Below are 14173 nucleotides of genomic sequence, written 5' to 3'. Positions count from 1 at the left end.
TGAAATATAATCCCAAATCAAAGGGTTTTTTTGTGCCTACTCCCATGCCCAAAACTATAAAAAAGCAGTATACTCACTTATACTGGCTGAAACGCCGCTCCAGAGCCATGGCACCTGACTGGTGAGGTCACCATCTCTTCTGGCCTGCTGACGTCCCATAAATCTGTCACGTCGGCTTATAATGTAGAAATCCCCGGCAGGTTTATGTGACATCCTTGTTGAGCCTCCTGTTGCCTGCAGTGGTCCCGTGGGTAAAAACCACTTCACTGCTGTAGCTGAAACATCGCTATGGAGCCATGGAACCTGACAGTTAACATCGCCGTGTCTTCTGGCTTGGTGACATCCCATAAACCTGTCACATGGGCTTCCAATGTAGAAGTCCTTGACAGGTTTACGGGACATCACTAATGGCATCCCTGTTGGGCCTTCTGTTGGTTGCAGTGGTCATGCGGGTAAACAACCACTTCCCCACTGCAGCAGGATAAAGAGAAGGTCCAATGCACATGGACAGATTTTTGCAATGTCCATCTATAACATGCAATGTAAAATGATTCTTCCATGTACATGAGCGGAAAACACTTGCAATTTCCGCTCACTGAGAAAGAATCACAGCATGCTCTATTTTTATGCATGACTCGCATGGATAGCTTCCATTGCAGTCGTCCATCCCGTGGCGATTTCGAAATGTCAATTTAAAAATCGCTGCGGATCCACGTCATCGCTGGCACGACAGCAGTCATTCTTTGCACTGCGCATGTGCGCCAGTGCAGCAGCCGACACATCCACAGTGCATCCGAGACAGGCATGCGGGGGTCACTGGCCGGCACAGGGTCGGTTTTCGCTGCGAAATCTTGCAGCTGGAATCCAACCCGGCCGTTTGCATGCAGCCGAAGACCAGAACTCCAGATTTTGAAGCGGGGGAGCAGTGTGACAATGGGGAGGTGAGTATTGTTTTTTTTATGATCAATTTCCCCACTGCAACCAATGGGGAAAACCCATTTTTTCCCTGTTTACTCCTGCAGTGTCAGGTTTGAAACATTATAGATCCAAATGGCGCCTGGTGGGTCTCGTTGACTTATAATGGGGTCTGTCAAGGTTTCCAACATTTTGACACGCAGAATAGCACTGCATGCTGCATTGTTCTTGCTGTAAAAAGTGATTTACATTAGAAATCGAATTTTTATTGTGCTTTGCACTCCTTTTTTACTGTGCCTGTATGAATATTGTATATTCAGAATTGAATACATTACCTGTAACTATGACTTTAAATCCCTAACCCTAACTTGTCTTAATTATACCACATATATAGGATAGAATAATACACAACAATTAAGAAATATTTTATCAAGTGGTGCACGAACTTTAAAAGAGTGTCGTTAGGCATCTGTTTTCTACAGTGATTAGTAGAACACGTACAAAATGATATAACAAACAAAATATATAGCTTTAATTAAACCAACATAACAGGCCCTGCAATGCTCTGCTGATATATTTCTTGGAGATATCTCTCCGTTAACCACTGTCTAATTACATGATAACATTCATTTAGTTTACATTTTATTAAACGCCTATACTTTTACAACTTGTGAACCACCAGATATAAAAGTACTTAGCTAATGTAACTGATTCTTCTCAAGGGAAATATTTTTTATTAAATTGTCCGTATAATGAAAAAAATGCTGTAGCAAAATCTTAGCAAAGGTTTAATGTTCATTACTAGAGATGAGCGAGCATACTCGTCCGAGCTTGATACTCGTTCGAGTATTAGGGTGTTCGAGATGCTCGTTACTCGTAACGAGTACCACGCGATGTTCGAGTTACTTTCACTTTCCTCTCTGAGACGTTAGCGCGCTTTTCTGGCCAATAGAAAGACAGGGAAGGCATTACAACTTCCCCCTGCAATGTTCAAGCCCTATACCACCGCCCTGCAGTGAGTGGCTGGCGAGATTAGGTGTCACCCGAGTATTGAAATCTGCCCCTCCCGCGGCTCGCCACAGATGCATTCTGACATTAGTTCAGGGAAAGTGCTATCGTGTTGGAGCTGCTATAGGGAGAGTGTTAGGAGTATTTTAGGTTTCAAGAACCCCAACGGTCCTTCTTAAGGCCATAAATCTTCTCTATATGCGCTCAATGGGGCCGGCGGCAGCAGCGCCGACCCCATTGAGAACATATAGAAGACAAATCCTTCTTCTCTGCCACAGCTGTAACAGCTGTGGCAGAGAAGAACGATGTTTGCCCATTGAATTCAATGGAGCCAGCAATACAGCCGCCTCCATTGAAAGCAATGGGCTGCCGGCGTGCGCGGGATGAATTGTCGGGAAGGGGTTAAATATATAAGCCGTTCCCTGCAATTCATCCAGAAATGTGTTACAATAAAAATATATACCGGCGTATAAGGCGACGGGGAGTATAAGACGACCCCCCAACTGTCACCTTATACGCCGGCAATACAGTGGAGCAAAGAATAAAAATCATTACTTACTTCTTCTGACGTTCTGCGGCGCTCCTGCAGGCTGTTGCTCCCTCCTGGTGTTCTGCGGTGCCCCTGCAGGCTGTTGCTCCCTCCTGGTTCCCGGCAGAGCATTGATTTCTCTACGAAGGGCTTTAAATCCCCGCCTCCAGAAACACACGTGCCTTCAGCCAATCACAGCCAATGACAATGATGTCATTGAATGGCTGTGATTGGCTGTGTTTCTGGAGGCGGGGATTTCAAGCCCTGCGTCCAGAAAGCAATGCTCTGCCGGGAACCAGGAGGGAGCGACAGCCTGCAGCAGCGCCGCAGAACGTCAGAAGAAGTAAGTAATGATTTTTATTCTTTGCTCCACTGTATTGCCGGCGTATAAGGTGACAGTTGGGGGGTCGTCTTATACGCCCCGTCGCCTTATACGCCGGTATATATTTTTATTGTAACACATTTCTGGATGAATTGCAGGGAACGGCTTATATATTTAACCCCTTCCCAACAATTCATCCTGCGATCGCCGGCAGCCCATTGCTTTCAGTGGAACCTGCTGTATTGCTGGCTCCATTGAATTCAATGGGCTAACATCGTTCTTCTCGGCCACAGCTGTTACAGCTATGGCAGAGGAGAACGATCTTTACGCTGACAGTGCGGGGGGGGGGGGGGGGAGGGGGCACTCTTGCCGCTATTGTGGCTTAATAGTGGGACCTGGGAACTTGAGATGCAGCCCACCATGTAGCCCCTCGCCTGCCCTATCCGTTTCTGTGTCATTTCCATCACTTTCTTGAATTGCCCCGGTTTTCACAAATGAAAACCTTAGCGAGCATCGGCGATATACAAAAATGCTCGGGTCGCCCATTGACTTCAATGGGGTTCGTTACTCGAAACGAACCCTCGAGCATTGCGAAAATTTCGTCCCGAGTAACGAGCACCCGAGCATTTTGGTGCTCGCTCATCTCTATTCATTACATATAAAGTAAGGATAAAAGGAGTCTTTGTCTCTTTTTTTTTAAGTCACCGACTGAAAAGGGATCAATAAATACATACTTAAATGGACTGCTCATCTATGAACACCTTTTTTTATTTAAATAGACCTGTTTAATTCCAAATATGTATATCTAAGAGACAGAGATCCACTATGTATCTGCTGAGTAGACATAAATGAAGGTCTGCTTGCCTGAAACTACCACAAAGCAGACTTAGAAACTTACTGCATAAGATGTATGCAAGCTCGGTAATAACAAATTCTTCTTAAGCTCTTGAGCGCCCCCTAGAATTTTATGTCACTTTTTGGCTGGGTGAAATTTTATATGTATGTACTATAGCAGGGTCATAACTAGAAGAGGATAAGCCACATAGCAAAAATTTGAATATGCTTTTCCCCTTCCATTGAGCATGAACAATTTCCAGCCTCATGTAAAGTTTCATATAAGGAAACAATTTCTTGCCAGGTCACACTTAAGAAAACAAAAGACATAAGATGCTAAGACCCTATTAGCTTAGGAATGGTGTAACAAACAGCTAAGCACTAATATATTCCACCAGACCCCTAAATTATAGCACATACCATGTATGCAAAGTGCGAATATGATCACCATTCTTATTATTTCCATACTGTCAGTGAACTAAATCCATTGTACCAATACTAGCATTACCAATAATAGTACTATATAACATAGTAGACCAAATAATACAGCCACACCATGATTACGTATCACCACCACATAGTGATCACATAATATTGTTACTGGAAAAAAAACACTATAAAAACACCAACATTCGCCCCATTAAAGTGACAATATAGCGGTAAATACCAGCACTACACTTATATTCAGTGATCATGACTGATGTCACCTCTGACTGGAGTCCTTTACTTTCTTTTTTATTCTTCATCTCACCCAGACCACCATGACAACTTCTCCCAACCACGGCCTCTCTCTGCAGAATAGTGGAATTTGACATAATTGGACCCTTGCTTTATCAGCCCCCTCTTTTCATGTTCCACACCTCTACACAATCTACCCATCTATAGTGCCCCAGATAGTAATTAGGCTCCACACAGTAAAAGCTGCTTTTAGTGCCCTACACAGTAAATTTCCCGCTTTTATGTCCCCACACAGTAATGATGCTCTCCTATTTCCCATTGGAATTAATGCCCTGTTTTATGCTAAAAATAAGAAACAACAATATGCTCACCTCTTTCACTACCCCCACTGCTCTGCTTCGGTCCATGCCTTTCACACTTTTGGGTAGCACAGTTACATGTTAGATGGCACTTGACCACTGCGGCCGATCTCTGGCCTCATACACAGTAATCACGTGAAATTATCATGTGATCAAACTACCTGAGAGTGAGGAAGAACTAAAGTTGAGCAGTGGGGTGAGCAAAAAGAGGTGAGTATATTGTTTTATTGTTTTTTTATTTTACAGCCTTCCCACACTTAGTAACCTGAGATGCAAGCCCCATAAGGGTCAATCTACTACAAGAGTAGTCATCCTCGTTTACTACAATATACTGTTACCTAGACACGTAGATACAAAGTGCTTAATACTTAAGCAACTACCATTTTGTACATAATCATTATGTTTCTATGTAGGGTTTTGCATATTTTTGTATATATCTTTTTGGATATGCTTATGTGCAAATATTTAATCTACACAATGTAAAGTCTAACTCTGTATGTACAGACTGGAAGTCCTGGAGATCCTGGTAATCGTGGTCCAGAAGGAAGTCGTGGTCTACCGGGTGTAGAAGGTACTCAAGGTTCTCCTGGTCCGCGTGGTATGCAAGGCGAACATGGTGCACCTGGGTTACCAGGAGGTCAGGGCCCAGCAGTAAGTGATCATTTTTGCTTTTAAATTACACAATTTTTGCTTTTTAATTTCATGTAGTTTTTTGTTTTTATTACATGTAACATGTTTTATATTTACTTCACTTACTTAAATTCACAGGGAAGAGAACCAACAGATCAGCATATTAAACAAGTCTGCATGAGGGTTTTGCAAGGTATGTTAAGCTTAAGGGCTTCTACCCACTAGCGGTTTTTTTAACGCTGCGATATCGCTGCATTTTTTTAGGGGACATTCTATTGTTAAAATCGCATCGCACAAAAATCACAAGTTTTATCCCCTCTACACCCGTGTTGTATCAGTGCTGGGAAAATGCTAGTCAAACAGCAGTAATAACAACAAATTGAAAAACTATGCACATCATACAAAAAATTTATTTTAGTCCATAAAAAGACAGATAGATCCCCGGGCAATCTCGCTTACATGTTTCGAACCTACTCATAGCTGTCTATTATACAGTTATTTCTATTTTATTTGTCCTTTACCTAAACTATGTAACATTGTGGCATACCTGAACACGCAGGACCCCAACGCAAAATCTGTAACAAAGCCCCAACCACTGATTGCCATGTATGTACTCCAATACTGGAGTCTAAATATGCGGTATAGGGGTACTTTATACCCCTTAGGTACCAGGTCCTCAGTGGGATTGGTACCACTGCATTTTCTATAGATACGCCTATGACCTAACAGAAAAAAAATATTTTTCCAAGAAAATACCAGTTTTTCTGCTAGAAAGGAAATTAGCCTGAATAATTTTGATGAGAACATGTCTCACATATGTTGTTCCGCTCGTGGGCAGCAAAGTACAGTGACAGACACGCTGATTTCAGTGGTTTGTCACTAAGGCCGGCGGCACATGAATGGGTCGGATTCCACAGCAGAATTTGACTCCGACCATGGCCGGCGACCCTGCATATCTGTCTTTAGTATTTTTCGCCGTCGGACATGCGCAGTTCAGATTTTTTTACAAATCTTTTTTTCCCCGCGCCATTGCTAGGCAAACACGTGTGTACTCACGACCTATCCGTAATATCAATGACTTCAATGGAAGCCATTCGTGTGGAATTTGCGCAAAAAAAGAACAGTGATTTTTTCTCCACTCTCAGAAATCGCAATTCATTTCCGCGGGTGTGTAGGAAAAAGTGATTTTGCATAGCATGTTCTGAATGGTATTTGCTACGGAACCTCAGTGCGGACGCCGACTGCAGATTCTGCAATGCTAATTTTTTTGTGTGCCACTGGCCTTACTGTTTTTGTTTCCTTTGCTGACAGGGAAGGGTAATTATTCTGTAAATACTCTTTGTTTGAACTTTTGCTTCACAGATCAGTTAGCAAGCTTGGCAGCTAGTCTACGAAGGCCAGAATTTGGAGCAGCTGGTTTACCAGGACGACCGGGTCTACCAGGACCACCTGGACCACCAGGTGATAATGGTGTTCCTGGACATGTTGGAACAAGAGGACTTCCTGGGCTAAAAGGTCCTCCTGGAGAAATTGGTCTTAAAGGTCCAAAAGGTAGGAAATTACATTATCAATCAACCATACTCAATATGGTAGACCTTGTCTCTAGAACGCCTGCTAGTAAAGTGTACATATTGGTTTCCCATGAAGTCACATACTTTACGGACAATTTACCAGTTATGCCTTTTAACATGTCCATTTAATCATAGTGACGTGTTTACTAAGCAGGGTTTAACATGCACAGATAAATATACTGCTTTGATATTCATAGATGACCAGCAAATTCCTTGTGAGTAATGCAGCAACTTGTAATCTTGCTGGCCCAAGCTTTAGAAGGGAAAAGGAAAGGGACTTGTTATTTTGTATAGCGTCAACTTATTTTGCAGCGCTTTCAGGTAATTTACTTATTTTTTAGCAAGCTGAGTACTCATTTTACCGACCTCAGAAGGATGAGTCAACCTGAACTGTGTGGGGATTGAAATCACAACCTTGAGGTCGTGAGCGAGAGCTTAACACTCTGCGCCACATGAGGCCCATTCATACAGGGGCTGTGTGACCATAATGCTGATTGTGGCCACCTTCTGTGCCCACAATCAGCATGGTGGGGGGCACAGAAGAGAGGCCGCAATATGCATAGGAGGTTGCAGAAGGGAGTCAAAACTCAGTATGGGGGGGGGGCACAGATGGGACGCCATTCTGAGAGTGCAGGGTACAGAAGGCTGTTCACACTCAGCATGAGGGGGCACAGAAGGGGGGGGCACCCTGAACATAAGGGGGACACAGAAGGAGGGGGTACCCTTACCATAAGGGGGAATACAGAAGAGGGGCCACCCTTACCATAAGGAGAACTCAGAAGGGGAAATAGTTCTTGTGGTGGGTGCTAGAAGACAAATATAAAGGTATGCTCACATGTAGTGGATTTTGGTGCGGAAATTGACACACATTTTAGTTTGTGATTTTCCACAATTCTGCTATGTCTGAACGTACCATTACTGTATTGAGGCACTATTATTTTGCAGGGCACAATAGGGGACACTAATACAGTTTGGGATACAAATGCAAGCCTTATTACTATGGAAACGCACTGAGAGGGGCATTGAGGTTAGTGGCAAGATTAGGAGAGTTTGCAGAGACAAATCGCTTTTACAAAAAGGGAAAGTTAACAATAGCAATTAGAGGAGACATAATCTGTGATCACTGGAGGTAACTGCACTGTAATCACTATCGCTGAGTATAACTGGTATCTGACTATATGGTAACTGCATTATCTAGAGCTATACTACAGCAGAGCTGCTGTATCTGAACCCGCAGTGTTATAAAAGCCGTCTTAGCTGTCTAAAAATGTGTGTGCGTGTACGTATGTATATATAATTTTTTTATGGACGAAAAGGGGGTTATGGCATACAGCTAGCATTATTCCTGGCTTCTATTGCTGCATCAATGGGTCACCTTAAAACAACAGTGACGCAGCGTAAGGTTGTTTACAGAGTTTATTCGGCAGCTATGAACAGAAGTAGTGAGAGGGAGGTCCAAGCTTAACTTTCACACCCAGGCCCATGAGTCTTCAGCTACACAACTCTGCAAGAACCCATTTACATGGACGTAAATATGCAGTCAAGCTGATAAAATCGCTTTATACCAATCAAAAAGCCACTGTGAGAAGACAGTGTGGGGACACAGATTGGTTTGGGATCGACAAAGGTGTCCGAAAGAGCAGCATCCTCTCACCCTTCTTATTTAACCTATATGCAGAAGTGACCATGTGGAAAACGGACCTAGACAAATTGGAAATAGGGGTGAAAATAGGTGAAAGAAACATCAACAATCTCTGTTATGTGGATGACACAACTCTGCTTGCAGAAACAGAACCCGCTGATATGTAAGATTAAGACTGAAAGTGGAAAAAATGGGCCTCTACCAGAATTTTAAAAAGGCTAAAATTATGACAGCTGCAAAAAAAATGGCCAAACTCAAATCAAAATCGACAACGAGGTCATAGAATGTGTGCGAAACTTCATCTTCTTGCTTCAAAAATTGACCAGGCTGGAGAATCTATGCCATAGATAAAACGTAGGATAGCATTGAGGCAAAGCGCGACGCTAAACATTGACAGAAGCTGGAAAAGTAGGGATTTTGGTATAGGTACTAAACACAGGCTAGTGCAAACCACTGTTTTCCCCATAGCCATGTATGGATGGGACAACTGGACTGCGAAAAAAGCTGATAGAAGGAGGATTGATGCGTTTGAGCTGTGGTGCTGGTGAAAGCTGCTGCGTAAGTCCTGGACAGCGAGAGTAACAAACAGAGAAGTCCTGAATCGTATAAGACCCAATATATTACTGGAGGGGAAGATGGCCAGCTTCAGGCTCACATATTTTGGCCATGTAGTGCGGGAAGAGTCACTAGAAAAATCTATAATGCTAGGACAGATCAGTGACAAAAGAAGACCCGGCCGCCAAAGGACACGATGGCTGATACTGTCAGAGCTGATACTGGCATGGATATCACACAAATAAAAGAAACAGTGCGAAACTGAAAAACATGGAGGGAGGGAGACTTTAGGGTTGCCGAGGGTCGTGAACAACGGCTAACAACAACAAATATGCAGTGCATTACGCGTGTTTTATTACAGGCATAATATGCAGTGGATATAACTCATTGATTTCAGTGGGTTCATTCACATCTGTGTATTTTTCATTGGGCGTTTCATCACAAATGAAAAAATACACAGCATGCCCTCTTGTGATGCACATTACATGCCGAAATAGGCCATAGAAGTGAACGGGCTAACGCAAATACACAGTGAATATGCATGAAACATGCGCATTCATTGCATATTTGCACATCAACGCAATGAGCCCTTCTGCGTATTATTTTGTGCCTGTGGATATGCTGTGTGTTTATGCTTATAAAAACCCTGCAGAAGGGCCACAATACAGGTAATAGGCATTTTTCGGTTTGTGAATACACTGCGTATTCACAGACCAAGATACGCTCATCCCCTTGGGAATGATCCCTTGAGCAAGAGATCTTGAGAGAATAAGAATACTATGTTTATCAGCATTGTAAGGGCGCCTACCCACTTGTGATTTTTTTTCCTTTGCGTTTTGCGTTTTTTCTGAAGAGCAATTAGGATAGAATGTGTTCTTGTCCATTTGCGTTTTTTTTTTCTGTCCGTTGCAATTTTTAACATAGGAACTGTCAGTTGCATATGTGTCCTTATTTTTCTCTTAATGCACCCATGAATGTCAATGGAAATTAACGGAAAAGGCGCGAAAATGCCGCGAAAAACGCCGCGAAAAACGCACCAAAAACGCACGGAAAACGCTGCGTTTTTCACGCACGAAAATCGCAAACGCAAGTGTGTAGGTGCCCTTATGGAGTGATTTGTGGGCTCGGATCTTTTTGATTATTTTTCGTGGAGGAGCCTGGCTGCTATTAGCACAGTCCATGCAATGTACTACTTCGTTCAGTGGGAATTACCATCTATGACTTATCCTGGTAGTATGTCATTGACATAATAGATGTTTTCCATGGTTATTTAAGAAACTAAACTTATGTTAAAGACAAAGCTTTTTAACACATATTATTAATTTCAACAAGGTTATTTATAAGCAGTGTACCTACATTATTCCGGGGGCTTTTCGCTGCTGTTTGAAGATGCACGCACTACTCCTGTGTTAAATATCCAGGATGATTATTACAATGCACCTGTTGCTTAGTTACATTGACAATCTGCCAAGGGCATCACAAGCAGTTTCTAGAATATTTTTTTACAACCTATTACCTGTGCAACTGGACTTGGCAATTTCCACAGCTCTGTGTGCCAGCAACATCACATTTTGCTGTAAGAGAATTGCCATATTAATACATATGTTTATACGAAATTGGAATACTAAACGCAGAATGCTACAGGTGTAAGCTAAAGTTCTGTGCAATGAATATGTTATTACACACTATTCAAAAAATACTATTTGCAAATAAAGGCATCTCAAGAGCTTGTGTGGAGGCACAGAGATTCCCTGCGGCTCCATATTCCAGAGACATAGGCACTGCCTATATGGTGCCTCCATACAGCTCTGTAATATGGAGTTCATTCTCCTTGGATGCAAAAGATAGAACACCTCTGTAACGTGTCATCGGATGAACCATGGCACAATTCTTTTTCTGTTGGATAATCAGACAAATACTTTCTATGCCTCAGTATGGATTTCGAGACATAATAAGGTACAGAATGGCTCCATACAGTGCTGTAGGTGCTATATGGCTCTATTCAACTTTGAGGTTTACACAGCTGTAATATAGTCATGTGCTTAAAACAGTAGTTATTGCCTGAGCAAATATGATTGTGTTCTCCAAAGGAGTTCTGAATGCTATGTTCCCCATCAGTGATATAGCACTAGAGGTGTTTGTATGTCTTTGGACAGCAGTGCCATGCCTCCAGCCAAATCCGCCAACCCATTCCTGTCTCCCATAGCTGATATGTGTTTTGTCATGCTTAACACAAGACTTACAAGCTATGAACACTTTTTTTGGGAGGGAGGGTGGGGGAGTTAAATTTATGTATTTTGGGCTATCAATAACTTTTGCAATAGGGTTTAATTAAAAAAATGCACTTTTTGTTTTCTACAACCTCTACATATCACTGTACATAGTAAACTTCTATTGAGTCTCAATAGACGATCCGTCAGTGAAGTTGGTCTGGTGGCTTAGTTTTCCTATGCTCTCTTTTCTCCTGAATGTTCTTATCAGCTAATTTATGACCACAACAAAGATTTATCTTTCTTATGGTCATGAATAACTGACATAAAGTGCAGAAGAGAGATATTGAGTCCTTCAGTTCAGCCTTACTGAAAGATCCTAAAATGAGACTAAAGCCTCATTTACACGCAGAGATGATCGCTCAAAATTTGCTCAAAAGATAGGATGAATGACAGTTTGAGTGATCATTTTGCATAAGCTGCTAATGGGCACTATTTCCCATTGGCATGTAAAGCTTATTACCTAAATTTTAATGTAAATAAGCCTTTCTGAGCTGTGGTCTGTTATCTGCATACAGCCCCTTTTTTCTGCCAGGGGACTGCAGCGGAAAACAATGTTATAAGCGCTCCTGTGGAGAATCACAGCGTGCAATCCCTGCTATCAGCTGCCTGGCCCAATGATGGATTTTAAATTCAACATAAAATCATCATTCAACCAAAAAGCAAACAATAGTAGCATTTACATGCAACGATTATCACTCAAAAGACATCGTTTGAGCAAATTTTGAGTGATAATCGTCCCGTTTAAATAGGGCTTTAGGCTGGGTTCACATGGGGCGGAATTGCCACGGAATTTTCATGCAGATTCTCCGCACGGAAATTCCGCCAGCAATCTTAAGCCTGAGACTAAGCAGCAAAGTGGACGAGATTTGCAAAAATCTCGTCTGCATGCCGCGGACGGTCCACTGCGGCCAAGCAGCGCTGAAACTGACATGCCGCGCAGAATTCAAAGCCGAGGCATGTCAATTCTATCGCCGTTCCTGCTGCAGGCTCCCTCCTCTCTATGGGTAGATATTCCCACAGTGGAATACAGATGGACAAGTCGCTTCTAACCCGTGACAAACGGCGCAGGTTTTGAAGCAACCATTCCGCTGCGGAATCTCGACAAATTTCCGTGCGGTCCCGCTGCAAACATTCCGAAAGATTTCTGCAGGACCTCTGTCCTGTGGGAACCCAGCCTAAAGGTGCATTTAGACAGAATGATATTGGTTAAAAAAATCACTGGATCATTTGAATTTGAACGATGATCGCTCAGTGTGAACACAACCAATGATTGAATGACAATTTGTTTACTTATTGTGCATTTTATGCAAGCATGAAAATCATTGTTGACTTATTCACTAATCGTTCAGTTTAAATACCAATCGTTTAGTTGTTTTCATTTACTGGCACAGTGAATGTGACCGACTTGAACAATTTAGTGAGCGAACGATTTATCTGCCTGTATAAACAAGCAGCACAAGTGAAGGAGCAAATTCTGGCATTGCTCGTGTGAACGATAAATTGTTATGTGTAAAAGCACCCTTAAGTCTGCATTCTTTTTCAGGGAAGGGCTTTACATATAAGCCCTTCCCTGAAAAACAAAAATTTTAGTGTAAAAAAAAAATTACTTACCTGTCCGCCGCTGCTGTCCCCCCCGCGGGGATGAAGAACAGATGCAGCAGAGGAATTCTTTAATTCTCTACCGCAGCAGTCACACATGTTAGCCCTTCCCTGAAAATCAAGTAAAAGTGGGTTAAAAAAAAAAATAAAAAAATAGATACTCGCCTCGCATCAGCTGCCAGGGCTCAGCCGCGTCTTCTCCTGCTGTCCCCTGTACTGTGGTGCTGATCTATCAGATGGGCATACTCCCAATGCGTAAAAATGCCTGGCCGGCAAAGATAGCAAATACAGTGCGCATTTCAGGCCAGACGTTTTTACGGCAGCTGGAATCTTACGGCCGGAATAGACTTCTATGGAAGCTGCCAGAGAAGGGAGGTGGGAGGGAGTTTAGCAGCGTCTCTGCTAAACTCCCACCCCTTCCCTACTTTTCTCCACCCCTTGCCGGCTGTCTCCAATGTGAGGGGGTGGGAACTAGTGTGCCAAGTTTAGAAGGGAGTTTAGAACACTAGCTCCCGTCCCATTCTGCCCCCTCACCTTGCTGACCGCTGGCAATGGAGCAGAGAGGGGGAGGCAGTTTAGCAGAGCTAAACTGTCTCCCCCTGCCCGACTGTATTCAGTGTGCGGCATATAATCGCTGAACTCGGCGGTCTGAATGGGCGTTAAAACGAGAGTTGCAGCTGTAACCAAGTCATGGCTACCTCTCATTCACTCGATTTTCGGCCGCGCTGTGGCCGTGGCACGGCCGCCCAAAAATGTTCATGCCCATGTAAAATAGCCGTTATACTTGGCTGAATATGTGAGAAACAGTAAACTCACACAGACTTGGATTTCATTCACGAGCGTGAAGATTTCTGGCCAGTCATGTCATAGCCACATGTGGCTGAAAACCACATGAGCGAGAGGCAGCCATCACGGCTGCAACTCCCATTTAAACACCAGTTCAGACGGCCAAGGCTGCGGCGCATATACACCGCAGCCTTGGGATACCACCCCCTCTCTGTCCCTTGCCAGCTTACGACAAGGGGAGGGAGCAGGAGCTTAGCAGAGCCAGTCCCTCCCCCTCTCCGCTTCAGTCTATGAAAGCTGCCAGCAAGGGGAAGGGGACGGGCTTTAGCACACTAGCTTCCGCCCCCTCCCATTGCAGACAGCTGGCAAGGGGTGGAGAGTGGAAGGGAAGAGGAAGGGAGTTTAGCAGTCATGCTGCTAAACTCCTTTCCACCTTTCTTCTCCGGCAGCTATCATAGGCTCCCATGGGAGT

General features: G+C 43.4%; 1 protein-coding gene across 1 annotated transcript in view; it reads left to right on the top strand.

The window, feature by feature from the left end:
• The window catches only part of COL9A1 (collagen type IX alpha 1 chain), a 146373-nt gene that overhangs the window by 118933 nt on the left and 13267 nt on the right, over window positions 1–14173 (top strand). Inside the window, exons 34-36 of the mRNA XM_066604332.1 lie at window positions 5150–5296; window positions 5414–5468; window positions 6638–6826. Of these exons, the coding sequence (XP_066460429.1) occupies window positions 5150–5296; window positions 5414–5468; window positions 6638–6826 (391 nt within the window). The remainder of the gene's footprint in view (window positions 1–5149; window positions 5297–5413; window positions 5469–6637; window positions 6827–14173) is intronic.

Source organism: Eleutherodactylus coqui, chromosome 1 (genome assembly GCF_035609145.1).
Source record: "Eleutherodactylus coqui strain aEleCoq1 chromosome 1, aEleCoq1.hap1, whole genome shotgun sequence".
Lineage (NCBI taxonomy): Eukaryota > Metazoa > Chordata > Amphibia > Anura > Eleutherodactylidae > Eleutherodactylus > Eleutherodactylus coqui.
This window is presented reverse-complemented; position numbering and strand designations above follow the sequence as displayed.